We start from the raw sequence: 26,352 nt of genomic DNA on the forward strand, positions 1-26,352 counted from the left end.
TAACTGTAAGAGTGTATATCCCTATTCTGGACCAAAAGCATTGTATCTAGTTCATTACTGCTAAGATTTTTATTAGGATCAAGTTGAATTTACAGACTATCTATGGGGAAGATTGACATCTTAACATACTGAATCTTTTAACCCATTAACATCTCTCTCCATTTATTTAGGATTTCTTATTTCTGTCAGCAATGTTTTGCAGTTTTCAGTGTGTGGTCTCACATGTTTTGTCAAATTTAACCTAAGGTTTCACTATTTTTTTTTTTTTTTTTTTTTTTTGCGGTACACGGGCCTCTCACTGCTGTGGCCTCTCCCATTGCGGAGCACAGGCTCCGGACGCGCAGGCTCAGCGGCCATGGCTCACGGGCCCAGCCGCTCGGAGGCATGCGGGATCTTCCTGGACCAGGGCACGAACCCGCGTCCTCTGCATCGGCAGGCAGACTCTCAACCACTGCGCCACCAGGGAAGCCCAAGGTTTCACAATTTTTGATGCTATTGTAAATAGTATTGATTTTTTTATTTCAATTACCAATTATTCATTCCTACCATATAGAAATAAAATTATTTTTTATATATTTCCCTTATATCCCACAATCTGGGTAAACTCACTTTTTTGTAGACTCTTTGAGTTTTCTACACAGATTATCACATTTTTCAAATAAAAAGTTTTACTTCTACCTTTATAATCTGGATGGATGTCTTTTATTCTCTTTTCTTGACTTATGACACTAAAACTTCCAGTAAAACATTGAATAAAATTCATGAGAGTGGACATACTTGTCTTATTCCTGATAACAAGCAAGTATACCATTAGCTGTAGATTATTCATTAATGCCCCTGACTAGGTTAAGGAAGTTTCCTTCCGTTACTAGTTTGTTGAGAGTTTTTAGAAGGAATGGGCATTCGATTTTGTCAAATGCTTTTTCTGCACATATTGGAATAACCATATGGTTTTTCATTATTATTCTGTTAATATGGTAAATTATGTTGATTTTCTTTTATTAATGAATATGACATGGTTTTATTTTTCTCATTTATTTATTGAATTAAAAAAATATATTGAATAAATATTGCATCGGGTCTTAGTTGCAGCATGTGGAATCTTTCATTGCGGCACGCAGGCTTCTCTCTAGTTGTGGCGCACAGGCTCCAGAGCACAGGGGCTCTGTAGTTTGTGGCACACCGGCTAGTTGAGGTGTGCAAGCCCAGTAGTTGTAGCGCTTGGGCTTAGTTGCCCTGTGGCATGTGGGATCTTAGTTCGCCGACCAGGGATCGAACCCGCGTCCGCTGCACTGGAAGGCACTGGCCCACCAGGGAAGTCCCTGTTGATTGATTTTCAAAAGTTAAAGAACCTTGTATTCCTGGGAAAATCACACTTGTTCACAATATATTATTGGATTCTATTTCTAAAAAACAAATTTGAGAATTTTTGCATCTGTATACATGAGAGATACTGGTCTGCTGTCTTCTTTTCTTCCAATATGTTGGTCTGGGTTTCCTATCAGAGTAATGAGTTGGAAAGTATTGCCAACTCCTCGGTTTTCTGCAATAATATGTATAAGCTTGGTATTACTTATTCCTTAAATGTTTGGTAGAATTCTTGCAGAAAAGCCATCTGGGCCTGAAGTTTTCTTTGTGGGAAAGTTTGTAACTACAAATTCAATGTCTTTGATAGATATATAGCTGTTCAGAATTTTTAAGTTTCTTTTTGATTGAGTTTCAGTAATTTGTATCTTTCAAAGAATTTGTCCATTTCATCTAATATTCAAGCGAATTGGCATAAAGTTATTTATAATATTACCTTATTATTCTTTTTAATATCTGCAGAAAAATAACGTCACCTATCCCACTACTGATACTGGTAACCTGTATCTTCTTTCCTTTTTTCTGATCAGTCTGGCCAGAGGCTCATCAATTTCATTTATCTCAAATAATCAGCTTTTGACTTTGTTTTTCATCTACTATTTTCTTTTTTTCTGTTCCATTGTTTTCCACTCTATCCTTTATTATTTCTTTTCCTCTGCTTATTTGGGGTTTCATTTTCTCTTCTTTTCCTAAGTTTCCTTAAGGTTGAAAGCTGAGGTCCTTAATTTCAGACCTGCATTTTTTAATTGAAATATAGTTGGCATACAATTCTAAGTCAGTTTCGGGTGTTCTACATAGTGATTTGACATTTGCATACATTATGAAATGATCACCACAATAAGTCAAGTAACCATCTGTCTCCACACAAAGGTATTACAATATTTTTGACCATATTCCTAACGTTATATATTACATCTCCATGGTTATTTTATAACTGGAGTGTGTATCTCTTTTTTTTTTTTAATTTTTATTTATTTATTTTTGGCTGCATTGGGTCTTCATCATTGCGTGAGGGCTTTTCTCTAGTTGTGGTGTGCGGGCTTCTCATTGTGGTAGCTTCTCTTGTTGCGGAGCACAGGCTCTAGGAGCATGGGCTTCAGTAGTTGTGGCATGCAGGCTCAGTAGTTGTGACGCACGGGCTTCTCATTGCAGTGGCTTCTCTTGTTGCAGAGCACAGGCTCTAGGAGCGTGGGCTTCAGTAGTTGTGGCATGCGGGCTCAGTAGTTGTGGCTCATAGGCTCTAGAGTGCAGGCTCAGTAGTTGTGGTGCACGGGCTTAGTTACTCCGTGGCATGTGGGATCTTCCCGGACCAGGGCTTGAACCCGTGTCCCCTGCATTGGCAGGCAGACTCTTAACCACTGCGCCACCAGGGAAGCCCTGGAGTTTGTATCTCTTAATTCCCTTCAGTTACTTCATGCACTCTCTCTCCCCTCCAGCAACCACCTGTTTGTTCTCTGTAGTTTGTTCTCTGTATTCATTAGCCTATTTTTGTTTTGTCTGTTTTGTTCTTTAAATTACACAAATAAGTGAGATCATACAGTATTTGCCTTTCTCTGACTTACTTCACTTCACATAATACTCTTTAGATCCTTCCATGTTGTTGTCAATGGCAGGATTTCACTTTTTTAATAGCTCAGTAATATTCCATTGTATGTGTGCATACATACATACACACACACACACACACACATCCCACATCTTCTTTATTCACTCATCTATTGACAGACACTTAGGTTGCTTCCATATCTTGTCTATTGTAAATAATGCTGCAGTGAACATTGGTGTACATGTAAACCAGAATACACATTCTTTTCAAGTGCACATGGAACATTCTCCAGGATAGATCACATGCTAAGCTACAAAACAAGTCTTAATAAATTTAAGAAGGTTAAAATCACATCAAGCATCTTTTCTGACTACAACAGTGTGAGACTAGAAATCAACTAGAAGAAAAAAACTGCGAAAAACACAAACACATAGCATACTACAAAAAAAAATCAGTGGGTCACTGAAGAAATCAAAGAGGAAATAAACATATACCTGGAGACAAATGAAAATGGAAACACACGATCTGAAATCTATGGGATGCAGCAAAAGCAGTTCTAAGAGGGAAGTTTGTAGCAATACAAGCCTACCTCAAGAAAAATCTTGAGATATTCCTTTTATTGGAATATGGGCCTTGAATGCTATAAATTTCCCTCAAACTATTTTTTTTAATTAATTTATTTATTTATCTTTGGCTGTGTTGGGTCTTTGTTGCTGTGCACGGGCTTTCTCTAGTTGCGGCGAGCTGGGGCCACTCTTTGTTGCGGTGCGCGGGCTTCTCATTGCAGTGGCCTCTCTTGTTGCGGAGCACGGGCTCTAGGCACACAGGCTACAGTAGTTGTGGCTTGCCGGCTCTAGAGTGCAGGCTCAGTAGTTGTGGCGCACAGGCTTAGCTGCTCCGCGGCATGTGGGATCCTCCCGGCCCAGGGCTTGAACCCGTGTCCCCTGCACTGGCAGGCGGATTCCCAACCACTGCACCACCAGGCAAGCCCTCCCTCAAGCTACTGCTTTAGCTGCAACCCCAACATTTTGCTGTGTTCTACTTTCATTTTCAGTTAGTTCAAAATGCTTTCTAATTTTAATTTTGATTATTTTTCTGGGATCCATGGATTATTTAGATATATGTTATTTGGTTTCCAAACGTTTGGAAATTCTCCAAGATCTTTCTAATATTGGTTTCTAATTTAGTTCCATTGTGTCAAAGAAAATACTTTGTACGAATTAAATTCTTTTAAATGTATTCAGACTTGTTTCATGGTCCAGGATATAGTCTATCCTGGTAAATATTCAATGAATACTTGAAAAGAATGCGTCTTCTGCTTTTTTGGGGTTGAGAGTTTTTAATATGCCAATTAGGTAAAGTTGGCTGGCAGTGTTATTCAAGTCTTCTCTATATTTACTGATTTTCTGTCTACTTATTCTATCAATTATTGAGACAGGGGTATTAAAATATCCCACTATAATAAGGGATTTGTCCATTTCTCCCTGCAGTTTTATCAGATTTTACTTCATAAGGTTTGAGGTTCTCTTATTTGGTGCATAAATGTTTAGGATTGTTATGTCTTCTTGACAAATTGACTCATTTATCATTATGAAATTACCTTCTTTATTCCTAGATATATTCTTTGCTCTAAAATTTACTTTTTCTGTTATTAATGTAGCCACTCCAGCTTAATATTCTGTTCATTTTTTAAACCCTTTTTTCTTTCTATTCTTTTTTGATCGTTTCTATTGCTCTTGCTTAACAGGCACTACTGTTTCTTCTGCTATGCCTAATCAGACGTAAATCCATCAAAACATAGTTTTCACATTTAGAAATTTAATTTGTGTGAGTTTCATATTTTCCATGTCTCTCCTTAACCTGTTCATGCTTTCCTCTACTCCTTGGACATATGGAATATAGTTACAGTAACTGTTTTAATGCCCTTGTCTACTAAGTCTATCATCTGCATCACCTGGTGTCTTTTCCAATTATTGTTATTTTCCTCATAATAGGTCATATTTTCTGCTTCTTTCCATGCTTGCTAACATGTGGTTGGTGTACCCTGTTAAGTGCTGGATATTCTTCCATTCCTTTAAATAGTCTTGAGCTTTATGCAGTTAAGATGCAGTTAAGTTACTTGGCAATAGTTTGATCCTTCAGACTTGTTTTTTAAGTTTCATTTGGTAGGAGCAGGGCAGCCTTTAGTCTAGGGCTTATGTTACCTCACTACTGAGGCAATACCTTTCTGAGTACTACAACCAACATCCAGTAGAGTAGAAGGTTTTTCCCCTGTGGCTGGTGAGAACGTGAACTATTCCTGGCCCTGTGTGAACTTCCAAGTGTTGTTCTGCCTGCTCCTTTCTGGTGGTTCTTTCCCTGCCCTCGGTTAGAATCATAAGCATGAAATTAATGCTCAGCTGAAGACCTGAAGGGGATCCTCTGCAGGTCTCTAAAGCCTCTCTGTCCAGCTCGTTCCTCTCCAGGTCTCTCCCCTGAAAATCCTAGCCTTCCCAAATTCACAACTCTGCTCCCTCATTTCAGGGAGACCACTGATGTCTACCTGGGTTACTTCTCCCTGTATTGCAACCTGGAAACTGGCTCCGGGCAGTAAACTGGTCAAATGGATCACCTTGTGTCTCTTCTCTTGGGAGTCACTGTCCAATGTCCAATGTCTGTTTTACATATTCTGTAGGGTTGTTTAAATTCCAGGTGGCTAAGTGGATTCTGTCCCTGTGTTTGTTTTCAAGTTAATGCTATAAATAATCAAAAAGAAAAAAGCCTGTAACTTGAGATGCTTAAAATCTAGCATGGAAAAGACTCACCTCTCCTGACAGTGGAAATTTTCCAACAGAAACAGAACCCCATTTTCCTAACAGCAACACAGAACAGAATAAATTCATTTTGAATGCCGTTATGACTACCAAGCCAAAAAACTTTCTTAAGAAAAGATTTCTTAAATTGGGATTTACTGTAAACAAATCCTACTCACTTACTGTCCCAAGTGGTAATTACATCACATGCCTACCTCACCCTCTGTAATTCTCTCTACATGGCAGTTCTGTCAGATGCTGCAGGAGGAATGCCGTAGCCTTAGGCTTTCCCATTTGCACAGATGTTTCTAGTTTCCCAACAACACAATATGATGTCCAGAGGCTAAAATGACTGTGAGGAACCTTGCCAAACATAAGGCTTTACACTGCAAAGTGGTGTAACAAGAAGCAAACTGCTTTCCAAGGAGCACTTTGCTGCACAGAAAAGAGTTCTAAATTATTTCTGCAAGTAAGAGAAGCCCCATAATCTGGCATTTGATGATCCTCCTGTACCACGGTGGGAATGAACTTTCCAGGGAAATCTTTCCTTTAACAAAGACAAATGACAACAAAAATCTGAGGTAACGTCTGTAGGTAAATTCAAAGAGAAGGTCAGAAAAAGTTGATTTTCTTCCACAGTTTCATATGTCCCACCTGGACATTTCCTATATGCACATCAACTTAATCACTGATGTAAGCTGGGCCCTCATATTATTTTATAGAAGGGGAATGGTAACAATAAATGTCAAGAAGGTGCCAGAAGCTCCAAAGCATTTAGGAGTCTTCTTGGCTTTCCCTAAAATTTTCATTTGTCCAACAACTTACCATTTCTACTCACAAATGTCTGCTTTCTAGAACTGCGGTAGGGAGTGTACTGGGTGTGGGGGAAATGTCCTGTCAGGCAAGTAAGGCCAGATTGAGATCCAACCAGGAAGTACCCAAAGGTTGTCTTCAGGGTCTCTGAGTCTCACATGACCTTCAAATTCCTTCTTCATTCCCCCTCTCCTCTCCTTTAAGACCTAACTTCCTCCCCCCACGCCCACCTCCTGATCCAGCTATCTCCTGGACAGCTCTCCATGCTCTATATCAGGGTTACTCAAAGAATCATCTGTTACCAGTTCACAAAGAGAGAAGAAGAAATTGAGGGTAAGCATTTGGAAACTTTTACAGTAATTGATAGAGTAATTTTAAATCAGTTGAATGTAACAACAAAATACTAGGGCTTGTATTTTGCACTTTTCTTTTTCTAGTACTTTATTTTTATTTTACAAAAGTAACTATCTACATGAAAGGATATACCATGTTCTTGTATTAGAAAAATCAATATTGCCCAAATGACTATACTACCCAAGGCAATCTATAGATTCAATGCAATCCCTATCAAATTACCAATGGCATTTTTCACAGAACTAGAAAAAAAATTCTAAAGTTTAAATGGAAACACAAAAGACCCCAAATAGACAAAGCAATCCTGAGAAAGAAAATTGGAGCTGGAGGAAATCAGACTCCCGGACTTCAGACTATGCTACAAAGCTACAGTAATCAAAACAGTATGGTACTGGTACAAAAACAGAAATATAGATCTATGGAATAGGACAGAAAGCCCAGAAATAAATTCACACACCTGTGGTCAACTAATCTATGACAAAGTAGGCAAGAATATACAATGGAGAAAAGACAGCCTCTTCAATAAGTGGTGCTGGGAAAACTGGACAGCTACATGTAAAAAAATGAAATTAGAACACTCCCTAACACCATACACAAAAATAAACTCGAAATGGATCAAAGACCTAAATGTAAGGCCAACACTATGAAACTCTTAGAGGAAAACATAAGCAGAACACTCTCTGACATAAATCACAGCAATATCTTTTTTGATCCACCTCCTAGAGTAATGAAAATAAAAACAAAAATAAACATATGGACCTAATTAAACTTAAAAGCTTCCACACAGCAAAGGAAACCATAAACAAACAAAAAGACAACCCTCAGAATGGGAGAAAATATGTGCAAGCAACTGACTAGGGATTAATCTCCAAAATATACAAACAGCTCATGCAGCTCTATGTCAAAAAAACCAACAACCCAATCCAAAAATGGGCAGAAGATCTAAATAGATATTTCTCCAAAGATGACATACAGATGGCCAAAAAGCACATGAAAAGATGCTCAACATCACTAATTATTAGAAAAATGCAAATCAAAATTACAATGAGGTATCACCTCACACCGGTCAGAATGGCCATCATCGAAAAGTCTACAAACAATAAATATTGGAGAGGGTGTGGAGACAAGGAAACCCTCCTACACTGTTGGTGGGAATGTAAATTGGTACAACATTATGGAGAACAGTATGGAGGTTCCTTAAAAAACTAAAAATAGAACTACCATATGATCCAGCAGTCCCACTCTTGGGCATATATCTGGAGAAAACCATAATTTGAAAAGATACATGCACCCCAATGTTCATAGCAGCTCTATTTACAAAAGCCAAGACATGGAAGCAACCTAAATGTCCATCTACAGATGAATGGATAAAGATGTGGTATATATATACAATGGAATATTACTCAGCCATAAAAGAGTGAAAAATGCCATTTGCAGCAACATGGATGGACTCAGAGATTATCATGCTAAGTGAAGTAAGTCAGATGGAGAAAGACAAATATCATATGATATCACTTACATGAGGAATCTAAAAAAATGATACAAATGAACTTATTTACAAAACAGAAATAGAGTCACAGATGTAGAAAACAAACTTATGGTTACCAGGGAGGAGGGGAGGAGGGATAAATTAGGAGATTGGGATTGACATATACACACTACTACATATAAAACAGATAAATAATAAGGACCTACTGTATAGCACAGGGAACTCTACTCAGTACTCTGTAATGACCTATATGGGAAAAGAATCTAAAAAAAGAGTGAATAGGGACTTCCCTGGTGATCCAGGGGTTAAGACTCTGTGCTCCCAATGCAGGGGGCCCAGGTTCGATCCCTGGTCAGGGAACTAGATCCTGCATGCCGCAACAAAGAACCCACAAGCAGCAATGAAGACCCCCCCATGCCGCAACTAAGACCCAGTGCAGACAAATAAATAAATAAATATTTAAATGTTAAAAAAATAAAAAAGAGTGGATATATGTATAACTGATTCACTTTGCTGTACAGCAGAAACTAACACAACACTGTAAATCAACTATACTCTAATAAAAATAAAGTAACTATCTATAACAATTTGGAAATTATAAAAGAAAAAGAAACCTGGTGCTTCACCATAGAGAGTTTGAGAAGCACTGCTCTATGTGTTTCCCTTTCATCAAAACCAGTGCCAATGCCCAAGAGCACCTATTAGAGAGGAAATGAATATAGGCTGGAGGGGGAGAGGTCAGCTGCTCCCACATCAGGAGACAGCCTGCGACCCATGTGGCCACAGGTTCTGCATTGAGTTTTGGCTTCAGGAACTGCTGCTTAGTCTGATTTAAAATAAAGTAGCATAATACCATCTCACAGATTTCTGCTGTTTCAAACACTATGCTCTAAAATTGGATAAAATCTAGGTAATAAAGCCCCATACATTGCCCAAATGAAGTCTGTAAGTCATCACTTGAGAATTAAAACCTGGATATACATATTATTTGAGAAAGAAAGAAAAAAAAAAAAACAAAAAACAATAACCTAAAGGCCCAACAAGAGTAAACAGCTAAGCAAAGCAATCAATACCTGGTACAGCATCTGGATTGAATACCATCAGGTAGACAGCAAACTGAACAGGATGAAAACTACACAGAAACTTAGAAATGTGTGTAAAATAATACGTCTGTATTCATTGTAGCAATGTTTATAATGGTAAAAAAAATAGAAAAAGTATATTAAACAAAGGCCCATCAATAGAGAAAAGGCTGAACGATGTAGACAATGCCCTTGCTTCAAAGACTGAGTTAGATCTCTCCTCACTGTCCTGAAGGGATTTCACAGCACTCTGAAAAGGGAAAAAGCAAGATGCAAAGAAGTATTTGTATGTAGTGTCCCAAGTTTTTTAAATGGGGGAAAAAAGGTCTGTGTATATACCGGAGGTGAGGTATTATTTTAAATGATTATCAGAGGATGGAAGAAGGTATAAAGGCTACCCTCTGGTTGTTAAGATTAGCTACTTGGTGTCTGGGTGGAAGGATCAAGAAAAAATGGGATCAAAGCAAGCCTCCTTCAAAGTTTCCATAACTTTTAATACAAGATGCTATGCTGTTTATGTAAAATTTTATATATGAGCATATGTGTACGTATCTATCTCTCTCTATCAAGAGCTGTTAAAGAACAGTCACCGAAGATATGGTGGTTATCTAGGGCGGAGAGGGGGGATTCCTAGTGATTTTTATTTTCTTCTTTGTATGTTTTTCTTTTGTTTGAATGTTTACAATAACCAGGTATTATTTATATAATAAGAAAAAAACAGCAAAGCTACAACATACATACATCTTAGATGCTTTCCTCATTTCCCACCTCTAACCCATATATTTCCCTTAAGTCAGGTCCCTTCCTCCCAGGCCCCTCCACACCAACTTAGTTCTGGCTCTCATTGTTCCTAATAACTCCTGTTAGGCCCGTTGCCTCAGTCTCTCCCCTCTCCCATCAGTCCTCCGCACGGAAGCCAGAGTGACCTTTCAAGAATGTCTATCTGGGGCTTCCCTGGTGGTGCAGTGGTTGAGAGTCCGCCTGCCAATGCAGGGGACACGGCTTCGTGCCCCGGTCCGGGAAGATCCCACATGCCGCGGAGCGGCTGGGCCCGTGAGCCATGGCCGCTGGGCCTGCACGTCCGGAGCCTGTGCTCCGCAACAGGAGAGGCCACAACAGTGAGAGGCCCGCGTACCACAAAAAAAAAAAAAGAATGCCTATCTGTCCATGATACTTCCCTGCCTGACCCTCTTCTAGGGCTGCTCAAAGCCCCAGGCAACAATTCTCAACAGGAGTTACACTCAGTAATCTTCAACACTGCATTTTACAACCTTGTCCACCTACCCCTGCTCTTCCACGGCATGACTTGCAGCTCCTGGCTTACCCCCGTCCTTTCATTCTTCCCTGCCTAGCCCTCCCACCTGCCCATCAACTCATTCAACACCCAAACATCGTTGCCTTCTGCAACCACTTCAGCACTTCTCCTCCTGTCTTCCCAGAGTACTCAGTGCTCTGTACACACTTTGTGATAGCACTGAGATCATTCTTTTTAGCAAATTTGTTTTCTCTATGAACCATGGGAGGGCAGGAATACATATATCCTCAACATCTTTAGTGAATGAATGAATGAAATGAATAAATGAACTTGTAAAAGCAGAACCCAAAATAGTAAATATAAATGCATGTTAACCATGTAAAAGGTCCGTATAAACACTGAAAAGGGGCTGAAAGTCCAGTTATAAAATACATCAGTCATGGGGATATAATGTACAGCATGGTGACGACAGTTAATAATGCTGTATTGCATATTTGAAAGTTGCTAAGAAAGCAGATCTTAAAAGTTCTCATCACAAGAAAAAAGTTTTGTTAACTATGTATGGTGATGGGTGTTGACTTATTGTGATCATTTCTCAATATACACAAAATTCAAATCATCTGGGACTTCCCTGGTGGCGCAGTGGTTAAGAGTCCACCTGCCAACGCAGGGGACACAGGTTCGAGCCCTGGTCTGCAAAGATCCCACATGCCACGGAGCCACTAAGCCCGTGCACCACAATGACTGAGCCTGCGCTCTAGAACCCACGAGCCACAACTACTGGAGCCCGTGTGCCACAACTACTGAAGCCTGCGTGCCTAGAGCCCGTGCTCCGCGGCAAGGGAAGCCACCACAATGAGAAGCCGTACACCACAACAAAGAGTAGCCCTCGCTCGCTGCAACTAGAGAAAGCTCTCATGCAGCAACGAAGACCCAATGCAGCCAAAAAGAAAGAAAGAAAGAAAGAAAAATAAATTTATTAAAAAATTCAAATCATTTATGTTGTATACCTGAAACTAATACAGTGTTATATGTCAATTACATCACAATGAAATAAATTAAAATGTCAAAAAAAGAATGAGAGGTAAACATTTTGAAGTTCGTTTTTTCCTTTTCCAGTAGAGTGGTTTCAGCTACTTTTTAAATTACTACCAGTAATTCACCCAACGAATAATTCATATTCAAATTACCAAAAGTTAACTACAGTTTAAATGCCTATAAAATGAAACAGAAAAGTCCGAAAAAAAGCCATTTTCCCCTTTTTAAATAAAATACGAAATTCAGAAAAAAAAAAAAAAAAGAAAGAAATTCAGTACTCCTCAACACCATGCCAGCTCTAGAAACAGCATCTCTCCCCCATAAAACATGGCCCAGCTGTGTGGTTACTTACTGGAGTTGAGGAGGATCATGGCCTTGACACAGAGATATTCTTTGTGTTGGAGTTTTAACTCGCGAAACCTTGAAGTCGTTGCCAGGAGCATGTCAAAGATTTCCAGAATTCCTTCTACACATTTCCCTTCATCCCTACAAAAGTCCATTTAGAAATGTAAGGAACATACAGCTTCCGGTAACCATCGAAAGCAATAAGGAGTATTTTCTTTTTAATCTCAAGTTTCATCTTGTACACCCTTTAACTATAACAAGATAGTAATGAGACCACACCCAGAAATGTGAAATTACTAGAATTATTTTTATATAAGGAAGACAGGGCATTTCCTAGAAGTCCATAAAGCAAACATTTGAATATATACTCTTTAGGCAACAGTGTGCACTGGAAGTACATTTTCCTCCTACCTATTCACCAAATGTTTTCTTAAAGGAATACCATTTCTGTTCATTATTTTTGATCTAAACTATGTCAGCCAACCAGCCCTCAATATGACACATATTACTAAAATGATACAGTCCATGTTCTCATCAAAAAACTCTGAAGTATTAATGAGGAAAGACTGAACATTACAGAAGCAAATATCCCAAGAAGAAATATTACTTTATATCTAGGGCTTAACTCTCACATCCTGGTGGTCAACTAGAAACTGGTGGGGAAACTAAGAGACATTTAAATGCAGTTTGAAGAAAAGCTAATATGACATACAAAGAAATCACAATTACAGAAGATGGATTAGAATCAGGAAAGGAAGGTAGAAATGGAGACATGGTAATTTTGATGTGCCAAAGATTATTTTTAAGCAAAAGTTTTAGACAAACTTTGGACTATGTAATCGAGATTCTTTTGAGCACTCCTTACGGAAATGAATGTTTAAGCATACTTTTGAAGTAAATTACTTGAACTGTACCTAGAAAATACCAGCTTCAATTCACTCCAGCCAGACACACATTATTCCACCTCACTGCTCCCAAAACAACTTCCATTATCATCAGTCATAGAGCTACTGGAAGTCCTTGACAAGCAAGCAGTTAAATGATTTGGCCACGAAACATTCATTTGCTTCTAAAAGCCTGCAGTACACAGCAAAGGGCAGCTATGGTGGCCATGAGTTTCTGCAAGTTTCATTTTCAGTCTCTGCAGCAGCCCCTGAAGGGGACCTGAGATCTTCAAAGAACACTGGCTGGTCCCTCTTCCTTCTCCCAACCCCAAGCCAGGACATTTCCAGTGATGGTAGTAGTTGGAGAAAGGGTCTCTGTAGAGTTCAAATGAACTGGCACCAGTGGGTACTACCAATCCTGCTAAAGCCTTTCCTATTTGGTGCTATGCTTGGATACCCGCTTACCAGGATCCTGAAGTCCACAGCGTTCACACCCCCGCAAGCTCACTACACAAAGCTACAAGTATGCAAACTGCGCACACTGGCAAACAAGCGCGGTAACTTTGGAAACCAGTTTAGACTTCCTGAAAGCGCACAGGTTAAGTGATAAAATGTCAGTGCCCCCTAGAAGTTACTCCTAAGGGAAAGGGCACTTTGGAGAATCAGAGCCCTGGGCAAAGGGTGCCAAAATCTATAGGAAAGGCCCAGCCCTCCATATGCCATCCGCCCACCTCCCCTGCTCTGGGCTTTCCCAGGCAGCCTGCTGCTAATGTCCAGTAAGGACATGCATGCCCTGCACATAGCAGAGGCACAAGAAATACTTATTCACTTGAATGCCCCTCAAGCCAATCATCAAATCACTCAGCCTAGGACAATTAATTATTGGAAACTGTAATTGGTGGGTTTAAGGACATCTGATACTGAGAAAAGCTAGTTTTAAAATATCTCTGGGGGCAAAAACAAAAAATCCAACAAGTCCTGCATTGACAATTTAATAGTTTGGCTCTTTACTCTTTTGTGAGACTCAGAGGTGGGGTCACGGGCACATGTGTGCATGCACACACACACACACAGGCACACACACACCTCCCCAAGTAGTACGATAAGGGGACTCATTTGAAATCAATCCTATTTTGCAGAAGCTGCCACCTGTGCCTAAAAACACATCTCTAAATACTGAAATTAGCACCATTTCCTCATCGAAATACATACCATTTAAAATGTAAATTCATATTTCAAAAATGGAGGTAGAGGGACTTCCCTGGTGGTCCAGTGGGTAAGACAGGGGGCCCGGATTCCATCCCTGGTCAGGGGAACTAGATCCCGCATGCCACAACCAGGAGTCCGCATGCCGCAACTAACACCCGGTGCAGCCAAAATAAATAACTAAATTTTTTTTTTTTAATGGAGGTAGAGTTTATATTTCAGGGTATCTTAGGCCTTGATAAATGCTGCAGCTCAAAGTAATCAGAACATATGTACCGCATGGAAAAAGTGAATTTCTCAACCAGTTGTAAAGAGCAAGGTCTGATTGCTTTCTCCAGCAGGTGTGAGAGCCAACCGTCTCATTCAAGGGGTGGCAAGGTTACAATATTTTTATTCACTTCACAGGCTGCAGAAAACAAATACATTTCTAGAAAATAAATGAGAAATACAGGGGCAATAAGGTACAATATCTTATAAAGGACACCCTAATAGAGTTCTACCTTAAAATGAGTTATACAGAACAGAGTGAGGAAGGACTTTACAATCAATGAGACCTATTTCATTTATTCTGTAAGTAACTATGATTGACACTGAATTACGAGTAAGAAATTAAGACAGGTTTAAAAGATCTGAATTCAACCTAGTGGGTGTATGATTTGGATGTTAAAATACTGAAACAATATATCAAATCAAACCAAACTACTCATGGAAATTTACTTTTACACTCCATTTCCCCATAAACCAGTGCTAAATAAAAATAGAAGTAATAGTTCCATGCGGACTATCTTATATTTGATAACCACTCCCTTTATAAAAGAAAAATATTCTGTTTGATACCAAGGACAACGTGTTGAAAGAGTGGGCTTCCCTCTGGGGTTCACTGTTTTGTACTGGCATATATATATCCGCTGGCAGCACACAGGTGGCTAATAGACCACAGTTTGTCTGTCTTTGTGTGGGTGGCAATAGGGTTGGGAGAGCTTAGCACATGGGAAGGACTTAAATATTGAACTCAGGTGAAGTGATCTGAGTACAAAAGGGAAATGGAAATTCAGAAGTGAAAATTCTGTCAGTCTCTTGAAGAAAGTTCAATACACAAACACCTGAGGTGAATGCAAACTCGGCACATTTACACTTGTGAGTCCACAGAACCCCAGACACATCCACTTCCTCTGACTTTTTAATAACATTTGGCAGTTTCCTATTGATGCTAAGGACACATAATGTCTTAGCGTATATGATGTTCTGAGCAAGTAGAAGTTCAGATTCTGTGGTAGATCTTCACATGAATTGGGATTCTAGTGATTACTAAAAGAACTACCTTGTTAGAAATAAGCTGAGATACCCGGATTTTCCTCTCATCCTCAGTAGGTTCAAGTTTTCTCGCTGCAGAAGCCTCAACAAGAATAAAGGGAAAGAAATTATAGTCTCAGTCTCCACAAATAAATAGGCTAATTTAATTGTATTCACTGCTTACATGGTCATACCACCACTTAAAGGAACTCTGACAGGACAATCTACCAAAAGACAATTATTTTCATGTAGTGTGAAAATTATTTATTCACGTTGCAAAAAAGATTCACAATAGAACACTTTTATGGTGCATGATCCCTGACTTTTGGAATAAGTCACATTTTGAACATTTTTGAATAAGCAGCTCCTCCAGAAACATACCCATTACATTAAAATGTATTTATCTGTATAACAGATGCACTAAGAGTCTCGGAATTGAAATTCTATACTTTACAGAGTCCTCAAATCAAGTAGGGACTGCAACAAAAAATAACCACTAGTAGGCACTCCAAAAAAATGCCTGTTCAATGTGAATGCATTTACAATTCCTAAGAACTCCTCTTTCATCCTCAAATATACTCAATTTCTATGTTGTAAAAAATAACACATCCAAATATTTATAAAGTAATGTGAGTCTATTAAAATAACATATAAGAAAAATTACTTTTTTTTTCTTCTATTACTTAACCAACAGGTAAGCCTAAAATTTATCTGGGATTGGTGTCAATTTACAGTAATTTATATACACATGGGAGTTAAAGAACCTGCACAAAGAGGTAAGTTAGTTGTACTAAAAACCAGGAATGAAATAGTCACTGAAAATAAACACTAAATGTGGCATCAATTTTAGAAATCAGGGCAAAAAATAAAATAACACAGTCCCAAAGTCTGCAAATTTATTGGTTCACCAAAGGATAGAACTTCTTCCTAGCACTAACTTCTAGGGAATTTTGTGTGTATATTTGTGTGTGTGTGTGCCTTTAAGTGCCAAGTGGAATATAATGAGTGAATAAATGAATGAATGAGACTGATGGCTTGGCTGGGTGCTTAGCCTTGCAGCCTGCCTCGCAACATGGTACCCTGAGATGAGGAGGAGCAGGCTTCTGAGGTGCACAGAGAGTGAAACAGAGTTGTTCTGAGATAAAAGAATTAAGTAGAAAGTTACTTTGCCTTTTGGCCTCCTCCTCTTTCCTCTTCCAGTTCTCTATCCCGCTGGGAGGCATGTACTGTTGTAGGTAAGAGTGTGAACTTCACAGCCAGCCCCTGTGCCCAGCTGCATCACTTGCTAACTGCAGGTAAGTTACCTACCTCCTGTTTCCATATCTGAAGGACAGGGATAATAATGGTGCTTACCCATAAAGGGCTGTTGTGAAGATGAAATGACTTAACACATATCAGTGCTTAAGATGGTGCCTGGAAGCCAATAAGTTAGCTATTTTGATTGCTACTGAAGGGTCTGGGCTTCCAGAACCTCCCTCTGGGCTTGCTCCTAGTGGAGCCACAGTCCACGCTCCAGCTCTTCCCAACGGCCCTGTTCTCCACCAACACACCTCTGTTACTTAGAACAGTGTTGTCAATGCTGTCATCCATGACAACAGACAGAATGGGTGCTAATTCCCTGGGCTATTACTTTTCATCTGAGTAAGATGTGCATGGGGATCTTCTGATGATCTAAAGAGGCAATGCCAAGGGGCAGATCCTTTCCATTCATAACACTAGGCATCCTTCTTTGTGCACAGAGTCAACTGTGACTGAATATTCAACACTAGCATTTTTTTCAATATAAGGAATGTGGAAATCAATTTCCATGGAGATTTTCAAACTGTTCAAATTTACCCCAAGAAAGCATTCTACTTTTCTCCTAAAAAGCCTGAGTGTTGTACATTCCAGCTTTCCCTCCACGAACAGTTCACCTAAGTCAATTAAAAATTGGTTCCTTTTCTGCACCATCTTTAAAAGAAAACTAAATGCAACCAAGTTATCACATTAACACTATCGTTCCCCAGTTTCCGTTAACTTTCATCTGGTTTTAATAACCATTCGTTCCACGGCTATTGCCAAAAATGCTATATAGTACACGTAGTTAGAGTGAGTTAAAGCATGTTAAAATAAACTTGGTAGATTTGTAAGAATTTCATCACCTGTCCAAATAGCTGGAGATGTACAGGGTCCCTACCAGTGGAAAAAACAGCAGGACAGCTTAAAATTATAACCTGAAAATGGAGTTTTTTAGTGCAGAAAAATCTAAGTTGACGTGTACACTTAGTGGCCATATACCCTGCAGGACACAGGCCCCTGTTGTGGTCTGGCCAGTGAATGCTGCCACACTGAAAGAATAGGTAAGAATGAGTCACAAGACACTTAATCATTGTGCCCATGCTCTCCTTCTTGGGTTCTTGACCCAGTGAAGGAACTCATGACATTATCCTCCTCTTACCTGCCCTCTCAGGAGTAAGGTTTTAATTGCAGAACCCAGGACTTTGTTCCCACTTCACTCAGCGCCTCACTCAAACCAGTCAGAGAAGAAACACAAAGTATTTTTTCTCACCTGTCCAGAACGAGGTCTGGAGCAAAGATGAGCTTGCCGGGGTGGTCGATGGAGCGCCACATCAGCCCCACCATGAGCACCTCCAACCAGCAGCTCTCCAAGAGCCGCACTTGGTCGTACAGGCTGAGCTCCACGAAGCCTGGGGAAAGCAAGAGGCCGTGAGCACACCCCACCCTCCTCCTCAGCTCCCCCGTTCCATAAAAACAGAAGAGCAATCATACAGGGCGGGGGGGGAAAGTCAATATTTTAAAGACATTGCTAAATGCTGACAAGTGAGAAAATCTTGAACTCAAAATGAGTACTCACTATTTTCTAGTCTCAAACCCCTTCTAGAGAGAAATGTACTTCATTCAGAATTTCTAAAGGACTGTCACCTGGGCTTATACAGCTCCCCAGACAGATGCTAGGGAAGAACAGAAAGCTGGCCCTGACCTTTGTTGGTTATATCCTAATAATCCCTCTGCACTACTGAGAAAGACAGAGCTCAGCTGCCAGTCAGAGGGGCTACCAATATGGCCCAGCCCATGACTGGGGCCAGGAGGAGTGGGGGGATGGGAGAGTGGGGGTGCGGATGGGAGGCTTGCAGAGAGAGCAGGGCCAACCCCTGCAGAAAGTCAGAGCTCCAGCTGAAAGAGTTTCTTCAATTGCTTAACATTTCACATCTAGCGTTAGAATCATTCTTCTGAGTAGGTGTGCTGTCTCTAAGCTACTGTACGCTGAAGAGGATAGGTAACAACTGAAACAGGTCCCTAAGGGAGGTGAGCACTTCAGAAGCAGAGATCACCGGTGCTTCCTCCGTAAGCCACCGTAAGAGGAGGAGGCAGTATAATATAAGTATAGTAAATATAAACAAATGGCCTTGGAGTGCAATGCATTCTGCTTAGAACCCTGCTCGGCCTCATCCCAGCTAGTTACTTAATCTCCTATGAAGTCTTTGTTTTCTTACAGGAAAAATGGGGGCAACAAGGCCTATCTCTGAGAATTTCCGACAGCTAGGATCTCTCATCATCCTCATTTCACAGATGAGGAAACTATGGCACAGAGAACACACATGGTTCAAATCTTTGAACGATTATAACACAAATCTGCACAAAGGAGAATTTAATAGAGTAATGAATGGAAAGATGGATAAATCCTTTCCAAAGCCACATTCTACACTCAGTTCCAGTTCCTGATATGTGTACACGTTTCAATCTCACCCACAGTTATAGACAATAAGCCTACCCAAAGGAGATCAAGCTTTTCATACTTGTAGATATTCAGCAAAACCAAGGCTAGGTGATATTCCAATTTTTTTTGGTTTAGACAATGACTATATTAGCTGAGAACGGGGGAAAAAAATCCCACAGCTTCAGAAAGCCTAAGCTTTCTGAAAATTTCCAAAATACCAGGCTTGAAGAGGGACTAATGCAGCTTAAGAGTTTGGTTTTAAAGAAGCTGCACAGCTCTCAGGAGTAATTAATTTCACCACTACTCTCCACGTGGGATCTTGAAAACTAGGCTTGGAATACACGTAGAGCAAAAGCTAGAGGAAATTGCGTCAGTATTGTCTCCTATGGGAAAGAGCTGAGAATAAAACAGCATTCTGGCAAAGGTGAAGATGCTAGACTATCAAAACCAAAGTGGAAAACCTGGAAATTCTCAGAAAGCTCAGAAGCAAACAAATGACCCCTATGGATACTATTACCTGAGGCTCTTACACCCAGCTGCTCTGTCACCCAGCTTCATGCCCCCTTCTCAATCTTTAAAATGTGCTTAATGCAGTTGCTGACCTCCAGGCCATGGAAATTGTCCCTAGTGGCTTAGAACTTGGAGAGAGACCTCATTTCTTAGACAAATGTATAGACGTACATGGAGAAGCCCTTCCAGGGGAATGGTGGGTTGCTGTCATTCTATGTTAGAATCCTTGATTCATTCTTTCACAGAAACACCAATTCAAATAATAATTAGATGGTGACAATGCAGTATATGTTACAAACTGGTCTTGGAAAGTGGACACATTATAGGATGGAAAATGAATGTTCTAAATGACAATTTACGAATAACCAAACCCATTTTTAAGTCTATCAAGTTAAAAAGCATTCCAGGTTTATTGATGATTCATGTTACTTCTACAGCTGATTTACTCTATTTATCCACATATATACTGATTCTTTCTCTATTGGAACAAAATTTTACAGTTCCTATTTAGCATCTGAGAAACGTTTCACTTTCATACTGGTCATACTGAGCCCCACCCCTCCTCCCAAGGTGAGAAGTCCACAGCCAAGAGATGGGTTAAGGTGGAGCCCAGATCCCTTCCTTTTTAGACCATGTTCCAGGTCCCAGGACCCTAGAATTTCCTGCCTAAATGGCCTCATATCCACTTCCAGAGCCTGGGTGGGTCTCTTCCCTGGGTCCTTCGTCCCAGACCAGATCTAGGCATGAGACATGGCCAACAGGCTAGTGTCTGTAGGAGATGTGGACAGGTAGAATGGAGTGTGTACAAGGTGGTGTGGGATGGATTCAGGAGTGGGAGAAGAAGGCAAGGAGTCAGGAAGAGAAGGGGTCCACCATATACAACTCTTTCTGCACTGCCATGTCTGGCACAGAACTCAGAGGAATTCAAGAATTCTAAACTGGAACCTGGTCTTCCAGGACGTGGTAAAGGCATACATGTCAAAATAGGAAGAAAGAACATATTTCTTTTAAAGGTTATAAATCAAGCTCTCAAACTGCTAAATACCAAAGACACAATGTGGACCTCCATCTTGTATTCTTGCCCCATAAATGTTAGAGGCGGCCCTTTCCACAAATAAATTTAAAGCTAAGACCCAGAAAGCCCTACCCGGAATTTTCTTGGCCCAGCCGATCATGTGTACCAGTTCCTTGTCAGCCAGCTTGGTCAGGGACATCATCATGGAGGCCTCGGTGAAGGGCGTGCTGGGGCGGCTCACGAGCACGTGGGGCGGCTCGGCCTCGAGGAGTGTGAGCACCAGCTGCTCTGGGCTCAGGGCACTCAGCAGCAGCTCCTTCACGCGGGTCACGTGCCCACCATTTTTCTTGGCTTTGCTCAGGCAGTGCAGCTGCTCATCAGAATTTCTCTGCCTTCGAACTACGCGGTACCCACACCTTTCTCTCCGGGAGCCTAAAGCAGAGAGCAGATGATAACACACTGCTTTCCCGTCTCTTCTCCAACCCAGCAGTCAAGTTCCCCCAGTCGCCAGGGTAAAAATGAAGCAGTGATATCACTGGAAGACCTGAGTCTATTCACAGAATGTGCCTTAGAACAGGAGCCTGACTTTTATTTCTGGAGCCTGTGGGGCACGTACTAAAGATTATTATATTTGTGACTGACTGTACTGGCAAAATCAGTAATGACTTTTTAGGGACAATAGCCCAAATGATGTTTAGGTTTCCACTTCAAGGTCATCTATTCCATTTCTAAATCTAAATCCATTTCTCTTTTAAAGAGTGCTGGTATACCTCAGTTTCCAAACCATGAAATTAGAAATCTTCTTCAGGAAGAAGATAAGGAAAAGTTAGGAACTGATTATAAATAATGCACTTTTAATAATACATCCTTAAATTCTTTTGCGTGTGTGTGTGTCTGTGTATTCTTTTTACATACTTAACACAAATAAGGTTATTTCAAACAATAAAGTAATTGAAAAAATCTGGAAAATATAGACGATCACAAATTTTGGCTTAAAGTCAGTTTTCTTTTAATGCTTTTATACTTTTCCATATTTTGTATACAACTTTAGGACATACATAGTGTATGTATATATGTGTGTATATATATAATTGTATAACCTCCCTTTTCTTTTTTTATTAAAAATGTATCATTTTATAACAATTAAAAAATCTGTATAGCATTCTGTTCTATGAGTATAGCACCACTTATTTAAAGTGTCCCCTGTTAATGGAACTCTAGGTTGGTTCCAATTTCTTTGCTACTATATTACACATTACAATGAAAATGCATCTTTGTACCTGTATCCAATTACTCCCTTATAATAAACAGAAAGAAGTCAAGTTGCTGAACCAAGTTGCTCGTTTAAATTAAAATTTAAAATTTTGATACATATTGATAGATTGCCCTTCAAAACTATTTTAAAATTTATAATCTAAATAATACTTTAAGGGCTACCTATTTTCTTATAACACCACTGGACATGAAAAATCATTTTTAATCTTTGCTAATCTGGCAAGTGACTAAACAGTCTCATTTTACTTTGTATTTTTTCAATTACTAGCAAGGTTGACTAAAATGTTTGCCCTTCATTTTCTCTTACTTGTATATTGCATATTTGCTTCTTTTGCTCTTTATCTCCTTAATTACCTACAAAGGCTCTTTATATAGGAATGATAACTTTTGTTGTATTCAATATTTGTCTTAGCTGTTAATATATCTTTTAACTCTGCTCATGGTGTCTTCTGTCATAAGAAGATTTAGTACATAGTCACATCTGCCTTTTTGTTTCACATAAAGATTACACAAATATTCTCCTATATCTTTTTTAAACACTTTTGTGGTTCAAACCTATTTGAAATTTTATGTATGCTTCTATTATGTCATATTGATATTTCATGTTATGTTTTTCCAAATGGATGTACAACTTTCCACATACCATTTATTAAATAAGCTTTTCCCATTGATTTTTATAAAATGTCTTGTCATTTAATAAATAATTGTGTATAAAAGTATCTTCTTCCAGATTTTCTACACTTTTTCATAGATCTATTTTTCTATTCCTGTGCTGGTACCAAAACGTTTCAGTTACTGTAAGTTTATATAGCAGAACACAATGGGATAATGTCTTTAAGAAAGAAGCTTTCAGGCTTCCCTGGTGGCTCAGTGGTTAAGAATCCACCTGCCAATGCAGGGGACATGGGTTCAAGCCCTAGTCCAGGAAGATCCCACGTGCCGCAGAGCAACTAAGCCCGTGTGCCACAACTACTGGGCCTGTGCTCTAGAGCCCATGAGCCACAACTACTGACCCCGTTAGCCACAACTACTGAAGCCCATGTGCCTAGAGCTCATGCTCCACAACAAGAGAAGCCACCACAATGAGAAGCCTGGGCACCACAATGAAGAGTAGCCCCCGCTCGCCACAACTAGAGAAAGCCCGCGTGCAGCAACAAAGACCCAACTAGCCAAAAATAAATTACTTAAAATAAATAAATTTTAAAAAAAAAAGAAAGAAGCTTTCAATTCAGAATTATATTCCCAGCTAACCTATCATTCAAGAGTGAGGATAAATTAAAGGTATTTTCAGTTTAAAAAGATTGGGAACATATATCACTCACAGCCCCTTTGAAATAAATACTATGTTCTTTGGGATGGAGAAAAATGAACCTGAAGGAAGCAAAGAAAGTCAAGAAGCAGTGGTAAGAAGCTAAACTGGTAAATATGTGAGTAAATCTGAAAAACACTGAATAAAATAATAATAATTTTTCGAGGTACAGAAACAAGGTAGAACCAAAATACCAGACAATAACATATAAGATGAGAGAGGAATAATTTTGACTAGAACATTCGAAAAATTTTTATTTAGGAAGAGAGATATCTATTAGAGTGGCTTGATTCTAAAATTAATCAGGAATGCATGCTAAAAATAGAAATAGTGTCACTAAAAGAATTAAAACAGAATGTATGATTTCCAAACTGGCAGAAGAGAAAAAAGAAACCAGGAAAATATGATCAACTCCAAAAAGGAAAAAAAGTAGAAAATATGTGATTTTTTTAAAAAGCACAAAATAAGATGATAGAAATGAACCCAAATACTAACGATCACAATAAACATAAACAGACTAAATTAATCAATTAAGAGCAACTCTGAGATCAGACATATTTTTTAATCTAGACATAGACTGGTTATAAGGAATACATCTAACATGCAGAAAAACTGAAAGTAAAGGGGTAGAAGAAGATACAACGGCAAAAATTAACCAAATAAATTGGAGTCACTATCAATATCAGACAAAATAAACTTAAAGGCAAAAATCATTATTAAGGTCTCATAAGTAGATTATAAAAGGAAGGTAAATAATTCTAAGCTCATATACATCAAAACAACAACAAGAAAACACAGCCTACAAACAAAATGCCAAAAAGTGATTGAAAGAAAAAGAGAAATTGACAAATACACTAATATCAATATAATGGGATGTTTTACTGTATCTCTCTCAGAAACTAACAAAATAGATGGGGAAAAAGAATATAGAACATTTGAACTGCACAATTAAGAAGCTTGAGCTATAAAAGCTCATGGAATTTGTAAAAATTATCACATAACAAGTCATTAATAAAACTTTAACTAAAACTGATATCATATAGATCATATTCTCTGACCACAATAAAAATAGAAATCAGTAACAAAAATATAACTTCCAAAGTCCTATGAGCACAAAATATTTCTAAATATTCATTGGTTAAAGACATAAATGTAAGATGGAATTAAAAAAGACATAAGTCGGGCTTCCCTGGTGGCACAGTGGTTGAGAGTCCGCCTGCTGATGCAGGGGACATGGGTTCGTGCCCCGGTCCGGGAAGATCCCACATGCCGCAGGGCGGCTAGGCCCGTGAGCCATGACTGCTGAGCCTGCGCGTCCGAAGCCTGTGCTCCGCAACGGGAGAGGCCACAACAGTGAGAGGCCCGCGTACCACAAAAAAAAAAGACATAAGTCAAGATGTTGTTAGCATGGGCACAACATTTATATGAATCTTCCCTAAAAAAAATCTAAAAGTTAAAATCAGAATGCCTAGTTTCTATACTCCCACCATTGTGTTTGTTCACGAAATTCAATTGTCCACATTTATACAAAGAAATATTAGTTAGGAGGTATGAGCAAATTTAAATTATTTGCTTCCAAGAAAATTTATCTGAATTTCCCTTATCCTTGGCTAACTGCAGTAGAAGAAAGGGCTCTATTCATCTAGGGATAACTGAATCAAAATTTTCATGAAAAGAATTAAAAGCCTAAAATATAATTCATTTTATTAGTAATCAGATAAAGTGCTATTATTATTTACATTATATATAATATTATAATTATATTATTAAAGGTCGATTATACCTCCAGGGTAAAATGGGACAAAATGTATGGTTAAGAGAGTATCTTTCTGATCACACATTTCTCTTTTGTGGAGTATATGAGGATAAGGAGTTTACAAAACAGATTTCCATACAAAGTAAAAGGTTTTGATTCCACACATTCAAATTTATTTGACCAAATTTCCCCAACAAAGTTCTATGTACTAGACCCTATTCTAAGTTGGGATCAATAAAATAAAGCCCCTAGAATCTATTGATAGAGTTCCTAGTTTTAACTGGTAAATCAAGTTGTATTGTATACACTGGAATAAAATGAAATTGAGAAGGTCAAAAAATAAAGTCATTGACAAAGAACTCACATGTTTCTACCAAGGACACTCCTAGTGTTATGGCTTTGACACCGTAATCCAAGCAGTCACTCAGTGTGCCTCTGAGTGAGCTTAATGAGAAAGTACCAAATAGGAGTGCTCCATATTAGAAAGTGCCCCAGCGAAAAGACGATGACAACAACAACCATGGTAAATGATGATCATGACAGCTAATATCTACTGGAAGCTTCTGTATGCCAGACATTGTGTATTATTGTATATAGATTATCCCATCCTGACAACCACCCTAGAGAAAAGGTGCTATTACTATCTCCAACATACAGGGGAGGATCCAGGCACAAGAGAGCTCAAGTAACTTGCCCAAGGTAGAAAAGCTAGAAAATAGCAGAAGCAGGATCTAAAACCAATCAGTGTTCTGAATGCAGAGCTGGTGCTTTTAACAACAATTTTATATCACCTCCCTATCAAATTACTTTCAAGTGTCTATACAGCGGGTGAATAAAGAGATGGCATCTGAAAGATGCCGAGCTATTGTCCCAACACAGGGTTCTAGATCAGGTATACAGTTATTCAGGTCGGTTTCCTGCCTATTTGCAGTTGTGTATTCTTATAATGAAGCCTTGTCCCTGAAGCTAGTCTGGGTGGGTACCCTCCTACCATTGAAACAATGATATTAATACCTCAGCAGAAAGGATTGGAAATGCAGAAGAAAAAGGTGATGACAAAAGGGACAGGATTTCTGAATAAAACGGGGAAGTGATATTATTCAGGAGGATCCAGAATGCAGGGAGAATCCCTAATCCTCTAAAATTGGATAGAAGGAAGACTCTAGATCAAGGGTTTTCTCAGGAGGGCAGACGAGAAGAGGGCTGGGAAAGGAGGGAGGCACAGTTAAGAAAATTCACTCCTAATCGTCTTTTCCTGTGGTCAGTAAAGGGTCAAAATATCCATCTGTTTGCACATCAATCCATCT

At 39.2% G+C, this 26,352-nt stretch overlaps 1 protein-coding gene across 16 annotated transcripts in view; it reads right to left on the reverse strand.

Annotated features, from left to right (window-relative positions):
* Nucleotides 1-26,352, reverse strand: part of ESR2 (estrogen receptor 2) — an 84,895-nt gene that overhangs the window by 27,026 nt on the left and 31,517 nt on the right. For 14 of the 16 annotated variants that reach the window (XR_003433688.1, XR_003433687.1, XR_003433686.1 and 11 more), the window contains 4 exons: nucleotides 20,838-21,137; nucleotides 18,011-18,149; nucleotides 15,491-15,565; nucleotides 12,087-12,220 (listed from right to left, as the gene is read on the reverse strand). Coding sequence is in view for 4 of the 16 variants with exons in the window: in XM_027111461.1 (XP_026967262.1) it covers nucleotides 12,087-12,220; nucleotides 15,491-15,565; nucleotides 18,011-18,149; nucleotides 20,838-21,137 (648 nt within the window). In the remaining 12 variants the exon portion in view is untranslated. Of the gene's footprint in view, nucleotides 1-12,078; nucleotides 12,221-15,490; nucleotides 15,566-18,010; nucleotides 18,150-20,837; nucleotides 21,138-26,352 lie in introns of those variants that run through there. The other 2 variants (XM_027111463.1, XM_027111464.1) reach the window with 2 other exon arrangements.

This window comes from Aethalodelphis obliquidens, unplaced genomic scaffold (assembly GCF_003676395.1).
Source record: "Aethalodelphis obliquidens isolate GAN/ISIS:26980383/991018 unplaced genomic scaffold, ASM367639v1 scaffold10, whole genome shotgun sequence".
NCBI classification, from domain to species: domain Eukaryota; kingdom Metazoa; phylum Chordata; class Mammalia; order Artiodactyla; family Delphinidae; genus Aethalodelphis; species Aethalodelphis obliquidens.